General features: G+C 36.9%; 1 protein-coding gene across 1 annotated transcript; it reads right to left on the bottom strand.

Moving 5' to 3' along the window:
• Positions 1–1,644: 1,644 nt before the first annotated feature.
• LOC139742401 (uncharacterized) lies at positions 1,645–17,339 on the bottom strand. The gene is made up of 6 exons (XM_071652973.1): positions 16,995–17,339; positions 9,263–9,323; positions 7,731–7,834; positions 6,765–6,857; positions 5,575–5,640; positions 1,645–3,608 (listed from the first exon to the last, which is right to left on the bottom strand). Exons 1-6 carry the CDS (start codon positions 17,064–17,066, stop codon positions 3,522–3,524), a joined length of 483 nt encoding a protein of 160 aa, XP_071509074.1. The 5' UTR covers positions 17,067–17,339; the 3' UTR covers positions 1,645–3,521.
• Between the last annotated feature and the right edge of the window lie 5,643 nt (positions 17,340–22,982).

Consider the following 22,982-nt stretch of genomic DNA (forward strand, 5'->3'; position numbering starts at 1 on the left):
GGGCTTGACAATCTTGATTTGAAGTTTGCAACGCAATAAGCTATATGTTTTTTAGATGAATACATGAACCGTAACGGCGAAATGTTTACAGCGCTGTAGATTTCCTCGGATGACGTCATCTACGCACGGGATGTTGAGAATGTGAGGAGAAAATCAGCCTGTCCTTTCCCCCATGATTTGTATTGGTCTAGTTGATCTACAGCTGTAAAAGACTAATCCTACCTGTAGCCCACGAACCCTATGTACCCCTCCCTTGAGGTGACCCACTGATCTCTATGCTGTAAATACAAGTGTGGTGACCGCACTGCGTATCGTTCTATAGTGAATAGGTCTTTGGCACCATTGTTGTGGAAGAACGGATCAGTGGTCAGATGAGGAGAGGAGTTCTTTCGGTGGAGTTGGATAAGGCTCGTAATATGCAAATTACGTCAGCAGACAGATAACAACACGCAGACATGGCGTCGAAGCTGTATAGACCTAATCTTCTTGATGAACAGAGTGCCATGCAGTTTACGAAAACTTCCCGGCGCCTTTTGTACCACCACCTATACCACTTTGTTTGAGGGGTATAGCTAATGGCCTTGGATTTCCTTGTTATTGTTTATTTATGTTTTGTTATGAGGGAGGTATGCGATACAGGCTAAAAGGCTCTTCTTGCATTGCTGTATAAAGTTCTTGGACAACTTTGTCTCTGGTTATTTTCAATGACATGCCGAATACTAGTAGCTGGAAAACTGTGTGGTGAGAAATGGAGGACCATGAAGCTTTTTTTCATTATCTTTAATCATGAAGGCATTCAGAAATTCAGGTTGACAATATCATGGACAGTAATTTTGTTTGGCAAAGATCTGTATAATGTATATCCAGCGTGTGGTAATATTCACTGAGAGGTAACGAGGGCTTCCAAAAGAGTTATTGCATATAGATGCATGTACCTGAATATTATATATATCGTCAATTTTTAGCTCTTTAAAATTATAACCTATGAAAGCAAGATTCCGAATTTCTAGGTCGAGGCAATCTACTATGAAGTTAACAGTCGTTAATAGATTAATGTCTATCTTGGAATTATATGAAGGTGTAGGGGAACATGTGTGAAAACTCTTGTTCGTAACGCAAGCGAGAAAATTGATTACTCAGTGGAAAAAAAAAATGTTGAAGACCAGCAAAGACATTAGCAGACAAACAAAATAATGTGGACATTCTTCCACAGACTTTTGAAATGACACAACAAATCAAACCCCTTTCCTGAAAAATGTTAATTTCTATCATCATCAACATTCTTCATCTTTAAAAAAAGGTTAATGCATTCGTACCATGACGCTGCCACACAAAAAACTAACACGTATATAGTATGTAGGCGAATATTCAAGAATGAACACACTCATGAGTCATGTATACAGTAATGAATTTGTAGAGTGTATTATATATATATATATATATATATATATATATACATATATATATATATATATGATAACATATAATATATTATACATATATATCATAATATTTTGATAATGCAAATACAGTACTTTGCAAAGTCTCACAATTGTCAATCAAAATGTGACTTACAATGAACAAAATAAGGAGGAAACAACAACAAAATACGTATAGGACCAGTCTAGCCATATAGACATATAGCCATCTTTTGGTTTATAGATGATTTTATTAGCAAGATGTATAGTTGGGCGGTAATAAATGGTTAAGAACGTGAAGGTATATAATTAGCGCTGGTAGCATTAAAGGCAATCAGCTTATTCAAGGACACTTATGACAGAGCATGAAAGAAGTACTTTTTCAGAACATTATATTGTAAGATATGTTAACATTTAGCTGGAAGACAACATTTTGGAACTATGAGTTAACCTACAGCCATGAAAGAACATTGGAATAAAAAATGAGAGAAAAAAATCAAGAATGCACAGACGTCAACCCATGTATTCCCCGTCAAACATAAAAAACACCGGAAAGCACAATTTATATTGCCTATCTCATGTTGTATCATGATGTCAAAATCTGCCCTCATACTGCCATATCGAGCATAAATTTTCTCTTTAAATCTTCTGTTCATGAAAAAGTCGCGTGACCACTAATGAAGATGAAGTAAGATAATAAATCGATTGCCTTCATTTACTGAGATCTGATGATTTAGTGCCAGTACGTACGGTGTAAACACTATTGCAGTATATGAGAAAATATTATTTTCATTTGAAAACAAGCAATCTGATGCCTTAAAAGCACGGGGTTTTCTTCATATTCATCCATTCCACATCTCTAAAATGTCTATACGGTTAATTCCTATATTCTCTCTCAGTAGTGTGTTTTTTATAATCACACTGGTTCTTTTAGCAGTTTTTGAAATCGTATTCTCTTTGTACATTTTCTTGTTTTGATAAACTTGTTCACGCTCAGAAGTGAAGTGAAGTGAAGTGAAGTGAAGTGAAGTTAAGTGAAGTGAAGTAACGCGAAGTGAAGTGTAAAACTAACTTCACTAGAAATTAATAGATAGAATGTCTAACCAACCAAGGGACACAACAGTTTGCTTATAAAGAGAGGTCATTCTCAAAGGAAGTACTGCAACTTGGTGTGTATAATTGTATGGCTTTTACATGTATTGTCACATCGGACACACAGCATCACTCAAGCAAGCTAGAAGAATAAATTTGGAACAAAGCAATGGAAAGTCGTTCGCAGTTCATGATGTGATGCCATCATCTCATATAGTGACTGAACATGTTACACATAACCATATATAAGATGACATAATCAGGGTGCGTGGCATAGTTGCCTCAATTATAAAATGGCAGCAGTGCCCTCTACAAGACTATCGCGCTTTCCATACACCGTGCGGGGAGGATATTCTGGGAAAATCAGACTTGCACTTCACGGGAATTGCATGTAGTCCCCTGCTTTCCTAGCCACACTGGTTACGGTTTCAAAGTATTGATATATCTAATCATCATTTTGTCGATTCGATAAATCTCATGAGACATTTATTGCAGAAGAGAAGGCCTAAAATGGTGACAGTGTTGATACAGTAGTCGACAGTAAGCCCGATGCGATTTTTCTTGATTTATAATATATCCAAGTGTTTTTGGTAGCAATTCACATAATTACATTACATAATCAAACAAGGCGTCAGTGAAGGTAAACCTGAGCAGTCACACATTATGTTTACACAGCATCAGGCATGTCAGGTGTATGGACTTAGAGTTGATTTGAGAGGTTAATCATTGATTATCTTGACTTAAAATTAATTTTATCTTTTGATAAAACGGGGCCCTGTGGCCTCATATCCCAATACTGGAAAATCCAGCGGTATCTTACAGGGGCCTACTTGCTTTCATGTACCAATGTATAGTTTTATTTAATTTTTCTACCTTCCTTATACATTGAAAAATACACAAACATTCATTATAAATGATTACACTCAGTACTTTGTTGATATCATAGCATGATTACATTATTATTATGATAACCTTGTCAAGATATATATTTCATAATATTCGGTGCTAATTTCAGGCGTAGTTTGTTGCCGGCGCGGTTGTGTCCAGGCTGTCTCGAATAACCTGGTAGTATGACGTCACACACAGAATGCACGTGATCTGGAAGAGGAGGCGCCATAGCAAGAATTTTAGAAACATGGCCACGTGCTTAGACATGCTTCTCATCGTGACTTTCATATCTTACTTAGACCGCAGGATAAAGACAAATATCTCTTTTCTCTTTTAACGTGTTTTGCAACACGTGATCATAATAAACCTGTCCCATTTGACATTATCATTCCTCTGAGGAGGACTAGATAACATACTATATTCAATTTTACTATTCCGGACTAGCTTGAGGGAAGTTTGGGATAAGTAATAGGAAGTTTATTGAAACTTCCATCCACCCTACAGGAAAACAAACGGATAACACGCAAACGAAACGCGGATTTTACATTAATTTTCATTCTTGTTTTTTTGAGAGGAAGAAAAACGAAGGTCAGGTGATGGTCATGTAATCTATGATTTGTAATTTCTACATACTCTCTGTTCCCGCCAAAGAAATAGAGAATAAAGACATATTTTTTATCAAGTAAAAATGTTACGTAAGGAGAGAAATGTGGGGAGGGGGAGGGGGTAGCTGACCACCACCGTGACCAGGAGAACTAAACACATGTCTATTTTTGTTTTAATTGCACTTCGGTTTTGAATGTTGTTAAATTAACATTGCTTCATTGTAGCATTTTTTTTAACATTCTGCTTGAGTTGTTATTGCAGTCGCAAGAATTGATAGCACGTGTTTAAATTATTAAGACTGTATGCGGGATGACACATTTCTATTCCCAATTAAGAAATGAATATTGTTATGAAGAGATCTAAGTGATAACTAGAGAATGTAATAAGGTGTAACAAATCTCACTAAAAAAAAAACACACAAAAAAAAAAAACTGGAACTGAATAGCATGGCCTATAGGCTGCATGAACTGTATGATTCTACATGATACCAGTGTCCCTCTTATAGAGTGAAAATATAAGGGAATGTAGTTGAGAAGTGATTTTTACATGCTTCAAAAACGGTAAATGTATACTATGCAAATGAGCGATTTTGTACCATGTTTGATTTTTTTACCCTGTTTGATTGTCCCCATAACCATATTTATAGCTCATACATTGTATGTAATTTCTCTGTTTATTTGATGGAAATGAAAATAGATTTGAATCATGAATCTTGATAGTGTTTTACAGAATACACCATTTGCATGGTGATGATAGTGACAACATTAATTCAAAACGTTTGTTTACTTGATTATTATTTTTTAAAGGTATTAGCCCACATTTCTAAACCTGCAGCAATTGGTCTCATAGTTAGCATGGAGTTTGGGTATGATTGCAGTAACACCTGTGCAAAATTTCGTTCCAATTAGTCCACTACTTTCATAAAAATAAATGAAAATGCACCGTATGCATGCGTATAACGCTCGCTAGCTCCGGTCCACGTACGTACTACATGCATGCGATACATGTGTAAGTTACATGTACGTAGCTAGCCCGCGCTCGTAATTCGATTTTGGGTCGGGTTGACCCGGTTTGAAAATTGATTTTAAGACGATGATTTTCTCTCTTTTATCGAATGGTATAGACAAAGAGCAACAGGTGAGGTATGTTACTGTTATAACTTGTACTTGAAGTCATCTTGGACCTGTTTTATGCAGTTTTGATTTTCGTGGGTTTGCAAATGTGGGCTAATACCTTTAATCCAGATGTTATCCAGCTCAGTCAGCTAATTTCAACCTAAATCAGTCACCATGACTGACAACCTGTCTCCAAGAAATATTCTTTTCCTTTATCAAATTAAGTGAAGCGAATAAGACTTGGGATTGAAAAACTCTTTTTGTTACACTGCTACACGAGGAATCCATGCCCATATCAAAAGCATCTTCGATTACGTATAATTTTTATTTGCAAATGTTATGCTGTAATTATAGTTTGTTGGAAATGAAATAAACGAATTGAAATGTAGGTGAAACAGAAAAATGAAAGTAAGCAAAAAAAAAAATAATAAAGAAAGAAAGCAACTGTAACTTACGTTCAATGCTACGCAGAGTATGTTGAACAATACGTAGAAAAATCCCATTCCGGTGAACGTCCGTATCTGTAGACAATCAAATACACTCTGACAATCATTACAGTGATACAAACAGATTTTCCTCTCTGTCAAGCTTGCCCGGGGTATTTATTATTTCAGCATATATCATATAATATTTTAACAGGGTAACGTTTTTTTTTCTCTTCTTTTCTTTTAAAACAACAACAAATATATTAACGTCCTTTGGCAAGATTTTGCCCCTCTGCATTGATCTTTGCCCACGTATTTTAAATTGTGCCTGTCATCATCAGAGCTGTGTTAGCGATCCTGATAGCGCCCTCACAAGTAGGGAATGCAGTTCTCCATTCTGGTGGGTGCTATCCCCGTTAAGTACAATCTTATCATTATTATTGGTGTTATCATCATCATTAATTAGTGAACTTCATATGCAGAAGTAGATTGCGCAAAATCTCAAGCCAACCTAAGACAAGCGACTGGCGTGTCTTGCAGTGACCTTTATTTGTCATCATGGCTGTACACACCATCGAACCGATCTCTGGTCGGCATGTACCCATATCAAACGATTAAGTTAGTACAGTTTCACATACAAACCCTTTATTTGGAACAAACTATCAAGGTGTTGATAACTTCTTGGAATTTATATGCCGTTGTGTTCCAATCAAGTTGTTTAAGTTCCTTTAAGCTAAATCTAAACGATAATTTCTTAAAATCCCACGATTGTTCTATCCTGATCACCTGGAAATATCTTTGTATTCTCACACCGAAGTCTCGCCTGGGTGACTAAATTTGTTTGACTAAATTGTTACTAAGCGTTGTTACTCTAAGGGTTAATTTTAAAAACACTGTATGTTACTTTTGTGCTTGACTTTGTACGTAGCTTTATTGCATTATCGACATTTTGCTTCCTCGTATTTTTTCGTCACTTTTCGTCATTGATACATTGTACTAAACGCTTATATCATTTCTATGGAGTCTACATTCTACAAGCTTCTGCTTTCCTTTGTAAATTTCTCATTATTATTACACATTATTCGTATTTGCTTGTTTATTTCTATCTGAAATTTACTTTTTTGAACAGTACTTCTCACTTGAAATTACGTGGGATGTAAAATTGTATGAAATGTGGAATGTTAAAGAAGGAAGTGAAAAAAAGAGTGATTCTAGCTTACCAGCTGGACCAGAGAAGCGATGAGCATGAATATCTCGATCATAACATAGATAGCCATGACGATAATATACGGCACAAACAGACGGTGCTTTTCCTACATTATAGATAAACAAAAATGTAATAGAGAAAGGAAGAGAAGAAAGAAATTTTGTGTGAGAGGAAAAGGCAGAGTGATTCAGATGTTAATTAATTTTAGAGATAATTCCCATGAATGCTTCAGAGCACAAGGAAAATATCAAATACACTTGAATTCTTTGCTTTGTCTGCAAAGTAAATCGAGTGCAGCAAGAGGGCGAGACATCCACATTAGCGTCGCGGTGAGATACTCGTATGTGGCAGACATCACAATGTATAATGCAACACTATTTGTCAGAATCGCATGAAAATGTGTCGTTTATCTACCATAAAATAACGCATCACTTTCGATCTTTTCGAATTCCGTTTTACTTCACCTTTGATAGTAATTCCCCGACTCTATCTGCGTGTCTATACTTGTGATGATAATATATATTACGGAAGCCGAGTAATATTGAGCATTTGTATATTCTATTATAAAATGCATATCTTTGCTTATCTCACTACCACCTCTGTTGATACCCTTTTAAAGCTAATGCCGATCATGTCTGACCGATTGCTGACAGAAAGCTTACAGTATAATCAATGTTAAGTATTGTTAAAATAATATAAAAAATGTGAACAATATAGTTTGATTGAAATTGTTTCTCTAATAAACCGTCTACAGTTATAGAAATATCTCTTTATAATTTATGTGTTTTTTGTGTGCAAAAATCTTTATACGGTACGATGTTTTGATGCAACTGACCTACACATATACATCAAATGTGATAGCTCAATTATATCTTTGAAATCACTGCTCTCTGTTGTAAACAGTGGCTTTAACCCCAAAACAATTATATTATTATAGCGTCAAGTATTGGGGCCTTGGATGTCCTTCGGATGAACTCACCCGAGGTATGGAGAAGAGGAGGATGATGGAACAGATCAGAATAGCGACGAACACCAGTATGACGATGGCGCTAGACACGAATATGATTCTGTTCTTGCTTGCAACTAGGAAAAACAAACAAACAAACAAATAAACAAACAAACAAACAAACAACGAGCCAACAGAAGAATATTGAAGGGTCGTTAACTAATAATTATGTACAAAGAAGACTCCTTGCGATACTCAGGGGAGCATTTCATGAAGTGTTTTGTCAGATATTATTTCTGACAAACTGTTATGCTAAGCTACTGAAATCCTTGCATGTGATTGGCTGAGAGCAAAATTGTCCCACAACACTTTGTCCCACAATAATCCTTGTTGGACAAAAGGCTTCATGAAATGCCCCCAGGATTTTACATCCAGGATAACCGAGCTGATCACGCACCGATTACTTGATATCCATGTACACTGACTTCGACCTTGCCTATAAGCATGACCATATCAGAAAGAAAATATGACAAAAATTGTATACGTTTTCTGTCTCTTTTCCCCCATCAGAATTTGATGATGACTATACTGCATGTCAGGTGATGTTTTCAAAGAAGTTATGAAATGGGGGCGCTGTGGCACAGTGGATAAGACTCTCGACTCCCGATCGGAGGACCCGAGTTCGAATCCCGCCCAGTCCTGACGTCCTTGGACAAGATATTTTGCCCACCATGTCCCTCTCGACCCAGGTGTATAAATGGGTACCTGGCAACGCTATAGGGTAATAATAATGGTAGGGCCCTCTGGTAGAACAGTGGCAACACTGAAGAGGCTACCCTGGGTAAATAAGGCCTTATTATTATATATTATAAATGTCTATCACGGAGAAAGCTCGTTTATACAAGACTTAGTGTAGGCCCAAAATAATGATAGATGAGAATATAGGCCAAAGTAAGACTGCAATGATTACGTCACTTACTGTCAGCTTAACCCTTCCCCTGACAGGGACTTTGGACAGTGTGTACAATGCCATGAACTTTCCTGTGCCAATCGGAACTTAATGTACACAAAGAGTTAAAAGGAAGATGCCACTCAGTGTTCATGAGGACGTAGATTAAACGCCAAGTCAAGCACAACAACATTGAAAGTTTCATTGAAATCAGATGAATAACTTTAAGAGAAGTGTAACTTTAATGTTCATTATATATAATTCCATATAAATGTGGACATGAGATACGTTGATGTCAAATTTTGTCTTAGTCTTGATAAAAATCCGATTGGTATAATACACAAGAAATTTAGGTCTTTCTTGCTCCATGTAATTGGACACTTTGTTCGACTTTCGTATGATGTGATCCAAACAGGCAAATGATGCAATTTATGTTCGAACGAGGAAATTTAGCAAGACTTGTATGTAAGTCAGTCTAGGGTAAAGTGGGAAGATCAAAATGACGAAATTTGTGCATCAACTTGAAGATGCAGTCCATATTTCGAAAATGAAAACGGGCAGTAACGACTATAAAAGACATAATCACCACTACAGAAGCCATTGTCAGTACACTCACCTACATTGTCCTCAATGTAGAGCATGTAGGCCGCCAGTGCAAGAGAGATAGCCGCGTATATCTGAAGAAGAAAAAGAAGGAGGAGGAGGAGGAGGAGGAGGAGTAATCAAATTAAATTAAATTAAATCAAATTAAATTGAATTAAATTAAATCAAATTAAATTAAATTAAATTAAATTGAATTAAATCAAATTAAATTAGATTCGAGTTTTATTTTCCACTAATGAAGTGGAACACTCAGCCCAGGGCTAGTTTTCATTATTGAATGTGAAACCATTATGATAATACATGCTACAAAAGCGCATGTGCCATGCATTGACTTTTTAATAGAAGATAACGAGTCACGAACATACGTGCCCATTGTGGAATTTGAGGATGAATTATGATTGTAGTAGTTCACTTGAACAGCATTGTTCGGTCCCTTTATGTAAACTGTGGCCCCGCCAGCAGGAACATATTGATGACACCTTGGGTGTACAAGCAGCAGCTAACAAGCTAACATAAATGTCAACATAAATGTCACGAACATTATTCATCCTTCATTGGCCGACAAAGATCCCCGGATGCCATCCAGAATATTTAGTGCTCTTCCTCAAGTATCAGGTTCTTCTTTTCTTTTTCTTTTTTGTTGTTGTAAGTGAATGATATATTATCAACATTTACTATAGTCATCATGTATTTTGTATCGCATACAAGTGCATACATTCCACAGTTGGGGCCCCCAGTATCATGGGTACAATGTATGCTGTATACAATGCGAGGAGTCAGAAAATATCTACGTGACGGTCGAGTATTAAGTGGGACACTTATATCGTTAGTTAAGGAAGTTTAAAGAAACACGATACTCAATCATGTGAATATATTCGAATCTGGGAAGACAGGGTTAAATTTAAAAAAAAAAAAAAAAAAAAAACCCAAGCGAAAAACGTGCTGGACCGAACATTAGTAAATAATCCTAAGTAGGATTGTGATAATGTATCCACGTGATTCCCCCCACCCCCACCCCCCCAAAAAAAGTGAAGACAGACAATAATAATAATAATAATGACATTTTTCTAGCGCATATAACAAATGAATGTTCCCTATGCGCTTTACAATCTCATCACAAAACATACTGTACTTAACAATTTACTTTCAATACAAACATACATTTACAAAGAAAAAAGAAAATATCAACTCACAAATAGATAAGTCTTCAAAGAAGATTTGAATGAGACCAATGAAGCTGACTGACAGATATGTTGTGGTAGTGAATTCCACAATCTTGGGGCAACAACTGAAAAAGACCTGTCACCATAAAACTTTGTATTAAAGGGACTGTACAGTACTGGTTGAGGTAGGGATTCATGTTTTGAACATTCCTAAGTGAGATAATGAAAAGCCTCTCATGAAATATGAAAGAGCATGTAATTCTAAGAAGGATTCAACGTTTATTTGATGAAAATTGGTTTTCAAATGGCTGAGATATACAAAAAAGTGCTAATAATAAAAGGCGACATGCCCCAACTTTATTAGGATCTTTTTGTTTCACCTTGTTTTTTGATATCTCAGCCATTTCAAAACCGATTTTCATCAAATAAACTTTCGATACCCCTTAGAACTGCATGCTCTTTGACATCTCATAGAGTGGTTTCTGAATATCTCGCAAAATGTTAACAGCTAAATCTACACCTCGACCAGAACTGTACACACCCTTTAACTTTAGGTATGCGGAGAAGGGATTGATGTTGTGATCTCCGACTACGTGTGGAAACAGGTGATATGATCAATTCCTTAAGATATTGTGGACTAATTTCATTTTGAAATTTGTGAACTAACAGGAGAATCTTGAATATGAGACGCTTTTCAATGGGGAGCCAGTGAAGTTGAGTAAAAGTATGTGAGATTTCACTATACTTGGGGAGCTTTTCAATGATGCGGGCAGCAGTGTTCTGAATCATTTGAAGATGATAACAATCCGATTTGGGAAGATTAATCAACAGACTGTTACAATTATCTAACCCACTAATAACAAAAGCGTGAACTAAAGTGTGAGTGATCTTCTTCGTGAGGTAGGGTCGTAGTTTGCCGAGACATCGAAGAGCAGCTCCGTTTATGACCAGCTATAACTAAATAGTGAAGTTTTATGAGATCGGCATTTGATAGTATGGCGCGCAGTAAAATAATGTACATTATTCGGCACTGTGATTCTTTTGATTCACTTCCATCACCACTGTAAAAAGTTGTGTTGTTACTGTTCTTGGTATATATTATCATTATCAATACAACATTTTCAACGTCATCATCGTTTTAACCACAACCCTCGTATCATATAATACATAAACACGCTTTATCGCATTGCTTTACTCTCCTATTGGCAAATCACTTCATCGCCTATTCCTCGGAGAGAAATTAAAATGGTCAGTCCATTTACTACTGGGCTTCCATTGACTCCTTGTCAGCCACGTAAAACACATCGACTCAAGTCAATTCAATTTCAGCTCTCCATCGACAATTTACACTATTAACATCATCTCCATCATCATCATCATCACCACCACCTACATCATTATCCTCATCAGTCTCATTATGGACTGCAAATTAAATGCTTAACCTAAATTTAATTGTTAGATTTTGAGTAAAATGTGACGACTTTTTCGTTACTAATTTGCGTGTCCCTGTTACTGATACCATCATCATGTCCACAATGTAGGCTTTGTTAAACGTAGACATTGATTTGGATATGAAATCGCACACACACACACACACACACACACACACACACACACACAGCTCACACGCACGCACACACACACTCTCCGTCCCCCGCATCCCTAAGTCTCTGGCCTGTCCCTCATTATCCCTCATCAGGGGCGGATCCAGGAATTCTGTACAACAACAACAACAACAACAACAACAACAAAAAAAAGGGGGGGGGGGAACGCAACTAACATTTCCAAAGACACTTCCGGGATTTCATATATTTCCTTTTCATTTCTTTTGTTTTTAACGAAAAATAAAGGGGGAGGTATACGCCGGTTGCGCCCCCCTCTGTGTGCGCCACTGCTTGTGGTCTTTGTCTCGATCTCCCCCTCTCTCAATTATTTTCGCCACTTCGCCTTCCTCCCTGTTCTCTCCCCTTCCCAGCGATCCTTTCCTCACCTTTTCTCTCCTCCTCATCTTTCTCTCTCCCCTCCCGCCCCTCGCCCAGTTTTGTCTACATCAGGTCCCTCTCTCCTTCATTATCGTGACAGTTTGTGACATCTGACGTTTTGACATTCGGCCTGGGACGGATCCACTTAGCGCTCTATCTTTTCTATAAACTCCCTCTCCAGTTCCCACTCCGTCACTGGAAGATTCCTCGCCTACCCCTGCCTGCCCTTCGGCTGAGTCGCCTCAAATTTCGGTCGCCGCATGAGTCGATGAATTTAAAGGGAAACTTCTCACTTCGAACGCGTATAGTTCAACATTAATAAGGGTTGCAGGCACGCGAAGTTCTGCTTTAACTATGTAGGCCTTCTAAGTTATCTAATGGCTCGGTATTTCACGTCATTATTGTTCCGGTATTCCTGGAGTAGTTATTAAGATACAGAAACCAATCAACAGAAGGCAATCGCATCAATACAAAACAAAGCCGTCCGAAACACAATTCCAACTTAATAGAAAGGCACAATTTAATCAGTCCCAATTGCGGAGGATTTATTAGAGTAGGACAATACACATGGGTTTCTGGATTATTATGTCGGTGTTTTCACAATCAAGACGATATCATTAGTCATACAATTTCATGAAATGACTTATATATACACACACACACACACACACACACATATATATATATATATATATATATATATATATATATACATATACACACACACACACACACATATATATATATATATATATATATATATATATATATATATACATACACACACACACACACACACACACACACATATATATATATATATATATATATATATACATATACACCCTCTATATATATATATATATATATATCACTTCCCCAATAGTCTCCCGCTGACAACGGGAAAGTAGTCACAAAATTATATACTCTGAAAGCAAACCAACAAAAACAAATTAATTGCATCTTTCGAACCACTAATAGGTCTACTTCAATCATTGCTTGTAGTTGTTTCCGTCATATTTCACAGTCCTATAATAATTCTGAACTTGAGCTTTGGTTCCTCATGCATTTACACGTAGCATTGTATTATTTAGCTATATATTAGTAATGTATATATATATAAATATAAATATATATATATATATATATATATATATATATATATATATATATATTTCACAGTCATATAATCATTATGAACTCGAGCTTTGGTTCCTCATGCATTTAGAAGTATGATAGCCTTGTATTATTTACCTGCTCATATATCACTGCATTTACTTTTGTGGCTAGATTCTGTTTGGAATTGTATTTTGTATTATTGATATTGTTCTATCCTGCAGTGATATGTATCTGATTGTTGTGAAATGTGAGAAAAATTTGAAATCCAATTTCAAGATTGAATAACTTTCTCATATTTTCATTCATGTTAATCAAACTTTGAATTCATTGTTCAATTTGACTTTGCTCGTTTTATTAATGGTTGTAAAACATAAAGACGAGTGTCCCTTTAATTCCGCCTTGTCATCTGCCATGATCTACGCTTATAAATATGTATACACACAATACGCACAAACACACACACACACACACACACACACACACACACACACACACACACACACACACACATACATCAGTTGCGCGAGTGCACATGAAATGTACAATTTGTACTACCCTATCGTTTCCTCACTTCCCCATTTCCGTTCTTTTATCAGTCCCGCCCATGTGCCCCAACAAAAATCAAGTCAGCAACAGAGCTGCTATTTTCGCGCGGGAGGCTGAACAAACATCGCCCAGGAATTTGGCCAATGTGCCCTTGGTACAAGTCCAAGTACTGCACTGTACTCAACTGTGCTACAGCGGAGCGGTAGGCCCTATACACTGTAGTCTTCGTCAGATATGAACATGACGAGGACAAGTACTTTTTTTTTTTTTTTGGTCGGACATAATATTTTAGGCCTATCTACACTCAGGAAAAAAAAAAGAAAAAAAAAGAAAATAAACACTTTTTCAAGTTTATATTTCTCATAGATTTTTGGGGGGCTAAATATCAAAAGTATCGATACCATAGTTATGAAAGGTAATTTTATCAACTTGGTAAGTCAATACAAAGGGGGACCTAACAAATAAGTGAACATTTTTGTTTTTCTCTTCCAACATTTGTCCAAGGCATAATAGTAAAAAGTGCAAAAATGAACAAGTTGTCATTCATGCGTAAATGCTCTTCCGTGTAACAATAAGAACGAAAGACAAATTTAACAAAGTCAGAGGCAAATATATACCTATGATCCCTATTATATCTTTAAAGATCAAATGATCAATAAAGGCTGAAATAATGGAGGAAAATGAAGAATTTTCTGTCACATCCAAATAAAACGAGAGAAGAAGCAATATTATAGGAAGTTTGAATTGATTCCTCAAATCAGAGAAAATTGTAAATTATATTTGGTTCTTGATTTTTCTAATGAATTCTTACATTACTAAACTAAATGAATGAATGAATGAATGAATGAATGAAGATATTCTGTTCATTCAATCATTTTTGTGCCTTTATTCCATATTTCATTTGAAGTTTGAGCTGACACAAAATTCTTTTTCCCCCCTTAATTTTCCCACTTTGATTTTGTTTGAGGTTATAAAGAGATGAAGAGAACGAAAACTTATTTTTGCTATTTCATTCATGTCTCTCATTGTGTTAAACTGGTTTTTTGTTATCATTGTTATCTTAAAGGGCATTTACAAATAAAAGACAATATGTCAATTTGTGCAATGTTTACTTTTGTGCCTTGGAGGACAAAAACAAATCACGCATTAAATCTTCCTTTATATTGACCTACTAGTTTGATAGCCAATTAAATTACCCTTAATATGATATATAATACATTGATTTTCATCAAAATATTCTATGAAAATCATGAACTTGAAAAAGTTTTTACTTCTTTTTTTGCTGAATGTATTTTCGTAATAGACACCAAAACATATACACTACACACATGCACACATTTATGTATGTGTATGTATGTATGTATGTATGTATATATGTATGTACGCACATACATGTATATATGCAATATATATACATATATGATAAAGTGTGTGTGCGTGTGTATTTGCGCGTCATTCTTGTCTCCCGATTTATCCTTGACCTGTTCTTGTCCAGATATCCACCCACTCGTTTCAGATCTTCGTCTGTCTTGTGATTCTACCGTCCAGCTCTACCATATCGTTTTCACATTGTCCTCGTCAAACCAGTCGCCGAAACGAATTAATTTTGCTAGGCCTACTCCTCCCACCCTCAAATCATACGATTGTTTGGGCATACTTGGTGTGGCGGCTAATCCCCCTTAATAGCATTTCTAGCCCCCCCCCCCCCCCCCCATCACAACATCTCTATCTCAGTCAACCTCGTCATCTTTCCGTCATTAAAGGGGATGGCTAGTAACCGATCAGTGGGAATGCTGAGGGATGATTGTTCCAATCCTTGTGGGATTCATTTAAGAGTACATTATATATCTACTGTTGTGTGAAAATTATTCGCTTCAGAACGGTCTCATATTCAAGTAATGTGCAGATTAATGCCCCGTCACTGACCAGGCACACTAACCTGGAAACATTAAACTGCATATTTCTTGAATATGAGACCATTCTGAAGCAAATAATTTTCACACAACAATAGATATATAATGTACTCTTAAATGAATCCCACAAGGATTGGAACAATCATCTTCCAGCATATCCACTGATTCCCACTGATCAGTTACTAGCCATTCCCTTTAAGAATAATCTTATTTCAAAAGCTCTCATTATCAGCAGCAAAAATAACAATGTACGCCCTGATGAAAGTTAGACTAAAATGTGAGTGGCAGTCAGGCCATCATATAGCCATGTGACATATTCACTTGTCGCTAATACGGGAGTGGAGAGAAAATGGTTAATAACTTTAAATTTCTGCAATGCATACAAACATACGTGTGTGTATAAGGACACAATACGTACAAGCACAATCATTCACATTCTAACCCACATAGTTGTTACGTATAGGCGCACTTATGTGTCGATATGTTTGTTTATTTACTCCCGTGTATGATGCATATCTAATGAAAAAACAGTAATACTTCAAGGTCATTGCGAGTGATAGCTCTTCTCTTTGTACCAATTTTCCCCAGTGTACGGAAAATGCGTCGTGGTATTTGCGGGACAATCAATAACTGGCGATCACTGACGAAGCTATATCTAAAGTATTTAAGTTTACATTATTATGGTAGTTTGACGAAACGATAACGCTACTGGATAACATGTCAAGATCCAAAATAAAAGTGTGTGTGTGTGATTGTGTCTGTGTTTGTGTATGTGTGTGTGTGTGTGTGTGTGTGTGTGTGTGCGTGTGTATTATTATGTGTTTTAGCAGCACAAGAGAGAAGAATGCAGCTGCATATTTTTGTTCATTTTAATTTCTTTGTTAACATGGGCCTGATATTGAATGAAATTCAACTAAAGAATATCATAAAACAAAAAATGCGTGTGTGTGTGTGTGTGTGTGTGTGTGTGTGTGTGTGTTAGAGGGAGGGCCGGCGGGTCCGGGAGAGAAGAAAAGACTTACCAGGCTGTAAACTGCGCTTAACACTGATCCACTTCTCAGGCTCCAGCAACAACACTTTTGCATAATAGCCATATTGTTTCCTCAAATAAAAATCTATATATGAGTAGAAAGAAGAAATAGAAGAAGCACCGCGAAGAAATGATCTCAACGTGGTTTCAAGAGAGTGAATCAGCCAAGAGAAGCATCCTCAATAACAACAACAGAGCATTAATGTCCAACGGGAAACAAAAAAGTAGGAAGATGCGTATCTATGGTAACGTTCGCTTGGCAGGCAGATGAGCGTGTGGATGTCGTTACTGTTGACTTCTTCATTGGCTGTGGGGAGCATTAGGCGTCTGGCTTTGACATGCATAACGATGGGGACGGAAGTCGTTTCCGTCCAACTGATGGGTCGGTATGGGAACAGCCGCGCCCTCCAATGCAACTTCCGTGATGTATGCCATCGAGCGACGGGGCTACTTTCATAAGTACACAAAACACTAACATACACACACAACACACACACAAATGCGCACGCACACACATTCACACACAAATCGACCCCACGTATTCATAAATCACAACCACATACAAAACAAACTCGCACGAAAAGTCAATTTCTCAGCACATAAGTATCACAGCGTGAGATTTTTTTTTTTTTGTGTGTGTGTCTGTGCATGTAGGACCTATGCCGTCAGAGTAAAGATGTGAACATTCATATTTGACTCTATTCAGATTTTGATAATCCTCACTATCGCGACAAAGGGAGACGTAGGCGAAAAAATATAGACCTGTACCGTCTGGTATACAACTACAGCCCGTCGCTTAAAGCCGAGAAATGGTTACCAATCTCGCGCATCCATGGAATTCTCGACGTGAAATCCTACCCTGACAGCTGGCCTGGTAGCTCAGCCGATAGTCTAAACTGTGGCGTCACACAGCTCCTCGTTTATAGGCCTTACTTGTATTCACTCTACCATTCCCCATGAAAGAACCTACGGAGAAAGTCAAGGTCGTGTAAAGGGAGCGGCGAGGTGATGCAAAAAGGGTGAAAAAGGGAAGCAAAGACAGAAGAGAGGCAAGAGACAAGGACCATTAACTGTATATTGTGTAGCATATGTATGAATTAAATGGATGTGCATGCAATGTGTTGATTTCAACGTTTATTATTGCATGGTGTCATTTGCACCAAAATACAATTTTGAAATTTTGGTTTTATCGAATAGAAGTTTTGCTCTAAGTTATATTTGCCGAGAATATCAATATGCTGTATTTCAACTTTGTTGTAATGCTTTGCTCCTTTTGCCGAGAATATCAAATAATATTTTGTATTTAAACTTTTTTTTGTAATGCAAGGAAATTAAAGATAATCACATGCTTTTGATGTTTGTTATGATGTGACAAAATTAGAAATATGAATTTGATATATTACACAATCTTGGTATACAGCTAACTTCATTACGAACGATATTTGTCAATTCTTTGATGTTTAAATACATCATGATAATCAAGTACAGATTTTCTTATTCTTTTGTCATTTTTCGATAAATTAACCAAAATTATATATTAAAGGGAGCGTATAGTTTTGATTGAGACGTAATCTTAGGTTTCTAACATTTTTTGGTGAGATGATGAGAAACCTCTTATGAAATATGAAAGAACATGTAATTCTATGAGAAATTCAACATGAAAATTGGTTTCGAAAAGGCGGAGATATCCAAAACAGAGTGATTCTAATAAGTGTGGGACCCACAGATTTTTTTAACATCGCTTTGCTTTACTTTGTTTTTGGATGTTTCAGTCATGCCAAACCTGATTTTCATCAAATAAACTTTGAATTCCTCTTAAAATGGTCTGCTCTGTACTATTTCATAACTGTTTTCTTGGTATCTCACAAAAAGTTAAGAGCCAAATTATAATCCCCACCAATACTGTACCATCCCTTTAACGTAATTACATATTAATATATTAACATATAGGCTATATTAATTAGCTAAAGCGCTGGGGAAATTACATGAACTGTAATGAAATGCAAATATTCAAAGTAGGGATATAGACTTAGTTTTGACTTTTTTTTTCTATATGTGGCAGATATGTTGTTTCGTCGGTGAAGACCGTTAAAACATCAAAAATTGGTATTTATTTTTTTTTTTAAATCTCAAGGTATTTCCTAGATATTTATACATTGTGGTAGAGTGAGCAGACCCCTCTTGCAATCGATCAAAATTATATTCATCGCAGCACAAGATATTTTCAAAGAGTGTTTTATTTGTGTGTGTGTATGTGTGTGTGTATTACATATTTTGAAGCGAGCACGGAAACATGGGGATTGGGGATGGGGATGGGGATGATTTAAGAATCATGCGATACGGGTTTCTAAGAAGAAAGGGGCAGTGTAAGGAATGATTATCATGCAGGGAGAGGTGGAGGGGTTGTTGTTGTTTTATAACATTATTCTATTCGATGTACATTTCGCATTGATGCGAGGAATGTATAGGCCTACATCAATTCTCTTGAATTACTCAGTTGATTGCTGATTGACTGATTTATTCTCTGTTCTCTATCAGACAAAATACAGTAGGTATAATTCAGTTTGTGTAATTGCATTATGTAAATTGGATGACAAAACTCAAAAGCTACTTGAACAAATAAGTACCAGTAACCAATTGATAAAGAAGGGAGTGCGGGTGTTATTATACATTGGTGGTACTTTGATGAACTGTATAAGCTCGTGGCAACTCCTCTATCATACGCCTCCCGTAACGAAGAACGGCGAAAAAAAAAATCACTCTCTGTGACTGCTTGTGTGTTCTTCAATATTGTATATCAACAGCCCGGGACTCATTTGAGTCGTTTAAGATGTAAAGCACTATCACCGATTTCATTACAGTTTCAGTGGTGAGTGCTTCTCTATGGCTCCAAAGTTTACAAGAACAATAGATTTTTACACAAACACGAGAGCGGAAAGCACGCAAACACATACGTGTACACATACACATATAGCAAATAATAACAACCAAGGAAGCAAGCAAACAAACAAACAAACAAACAAACCTACAAAAAATCTCTTTAATATCACAGTTTGTTAAAGTACAAAAGAAAAATAAAAGACAGGAACAAAACTTCGCTTGACTAAAACCCGGGGAGGGGGGTGGGTTTGGGGGTGGTGGTAGAGGTGTTGGCCCTATATACAAATGAATTAATGTAAAAAAAAAGATAAGGACAAAAGAAAAATAAAAGACAGGAACAAAACTTCACTTGACTAAAACCCGGGGAGGGGGGTGGGGTTGGGGGTGAGGTGGTAGGGGTGTTGGCCCTATGCAAAGTACCACCTATACTCGAATACTACTTCCTCTTGAACCCCCCCCCCCCCACCTATCCACACAAACACACATGCACGCGCTAAAAACATTCCGCAGTCCATGTACCCCCCCCCCCCCACGTGTTATGCATTAATCTTGCATATCATCAGATATTAATAACAAATTAAATATATATCAAAATAGACCTGATACTCGGCTTACGCATAGATGATTAATATGATTGATACTGGTGTATAAACTTAGGACGGCTGAGAGATCAGAGAGAAAGTCTGAAACTACAACTAGGCCTACATCGCGAACGAGATGATCGTGATGATTGACGGTGATGTCCCCGATCGAGGCCAGCAAGGCAGGAGATTCGTGGCGACAACAGAGCGGCAGCCACCGACACACAGACACACAAACACACACACACGCTATACATGATTACCATATACACTGTACATTATTTGATTCAAGTCTGTAAAACGCGGTTGTATTACATCTTTAAAGGACAAGTTCACCTTCATAAACATAAGGATTGAGAGAATGTAGCAATATTAGTAGAACACATCATTGAAAGTTTGAGGAAAATCGGACAATCCGTTCAAAAGTTATGAATTTTTGAAGTTTTTGTGCAGTAACCGCTGGATAACTTAGATGTCACATGCGTACAACAATATAAGGAAAATATAAAGAGATTTTCACAAAATTTCTTCTTTTGAAAAAAGTACACATTCCCTTGACTCGTTACCGACATATGTTATGGGTAATATTATTCCCCCTGCCCTTTAGAAAAGGGCAAGTCAAGTGCTCTTTTATTATGCGAAAAAAGTGAAAATATGTTAAATTTTCTTTACATTTTCTTTATACTGTTGTACGCATATGACTCATAAGCTATAGTAGTCTCCTCATACAGCGGTTCCAACACAAACATTTGAAAAATTCATAACTTTTGCATCGATTGTCCAATTTTCCTCAAACTTTCACTGATGTGTTCTACTAATATTGCTGCATTCTCTCAATCCTTATGTTTATAAGGGTGAACTTGTCCTTTAACTCAAGTGCTCCTATTTTTTTTTCTTTTTCGTCGTAGTTTGAGGGATAGTCAATAAGTAAATGCAAAATATTAATGCGTATGGTCGATTATTTAACTGATTAACTGCAGTGATCACGTTAGTGTTGAATAAGACACAATAGATTTTCTGTGACCTGTTGGGTACCTCACCTGACTATTGACATGTGTCATTCAAAACACCACGCATAAACCAAGAGTGAGCAAATAGTTCTTACAAGCATGGACTTACAACTGGAGATTTCTTGAAAATCCCCTTTCAATAATAATACAGTACTCTCCGCGTAATCGGGTATCGCTTAAACTGGTACTCCGTTGAATTGGGTAGTAATGTCAAAATCAGTTCCAATGCACATTAAAATTACCTGATAATCGGGTTGCCTCTCCACATAAATGGGGAAATAATTTTCTTCTAATCTAATTTTTACCCACATTTTATCGCAAATAACACTTTAAGAAATTATGAATGCTAAATTTTCCACGGCTAATCGCATTCTCTGCTTAATTTGCAAAGAGTGATTAAACATGAAAACACATGTACCATTACAAACTTGCCTCACGTAAACGAACATTAAACATGTAGCTGGCACTCACAATTGCGTAGACAGGCTGGAGTTGAACACACTTGCGCTACCTCCCTTGCTCCTAACAACATTCACTTTACGAGAAGTTTGCAACGAAAATCAGGCCATGCACCAGATCCATAATTTTGCTTTTCTCCAGTAACTTCTCGAAAAGTAACCCGACGTTCCACGTGACTAGTGCACACAAAGAGGCGTGTTCATTTCGGAAAACGCCTGCATAAAGGCGAGGAGTCTATAGTCAAACGACAAAGTTTTCTGAAGATTGTATGTCCATAAAAAGAGTGTAAATTATTGCTCGTGACTGAGCAAGTGTAAGGTACAACACGTATGTATAATGTGCAGAGCAAGCATATAGTGTAGGTGTTTGGTGCAGTGTACAATGCATACATACACATTGTGTGTGTCAATTGTGAATGAGATGTGTTCTTCTGTTAAACGGGTACTCCGCTTAATCGGGTAAGAAACGCTCTGTTCAAGCCTACCCGATTATGCGGAGAGTACTGTAATAATAATAATAATAATAATTATAATAATGATGATAATAATGATGGTGATGATGATAGTAATAATAGTAATAATAATAATAATAATAATGGTAATTAAACGGTTAAATAATTGGGTTACGCTCAGTACAATAACTTATACGTATAGGACCTAGCTACTTATGCAACAGGGGCTGCAGTACATTGTGTGTGTGTGCGTGTGTGTGTGTGTGTGTGTGTGTGTGTGTGTGTGTGTGATGGGGGGGGGGGGGGCTGCTGCGCACCGATGATGGGTCAAGGGTCCATATGGCACAAAACCTGTAAACCCCATCCCTCACCCCCCCCCCCCCCCCCCTTTCTTTTTGTTCTGGCGGGAAGAATCTCCTCGTAACCTTATAAAATGTTAGTTTTATCATTCGTAGCAGTGATTCATAAAAATGTTGGGAGTTATCAATTTGATGCATATGTGTAGGTCAGTTGTATCACAAACATCCTACCATATAAAAATTTAGCGAAAAAGCCTACAATGAAAGGAGATATTACTATTTTTCTCAATAAACCACAAC

This window comes from Diadema antillarum, unplaced genomic scaffold (assembly GCF_040938485.1).
Source record: "Diadema antillarum isolate AM-2024a unplaced genomic scaffold, OU_Dant_1.0 seq00000998_RagTag, whole genome shotgun sequence".
In the NCBI taxonomy this organism is placed as follows: Eukaryota; Metazoa; Echinodermata; class Echinoidea; order Diadematoida; family Diadematidae; genus Diadema; species Diadema antillarum.

Bases quoted from the DNA above. Each gene is read 5' to 3' on its own strand.
- LOC139742401 (XM_071652973.1), bottom strand. From the start codon at position 17,066: ATGGCTATTATGCAAAAGTGTTGTTGCTGGAGCCTGAGAAGTGGATCA. The intron at 7,835-9,262 runs GTGAGTGTACTG...TGTTTTTCCTAG, and splicing joins CTACATTGAGGACAATGTAG to TTGCAAGCAAGAACAGAATC. The intron at 3,609-5,574 runs GTAAGTTACAGT...CTCCTCTTCCAG, and splicing joins TACTCTGCGTAGCATTGAAC to ATCACGTGCATTCTGTGTGT.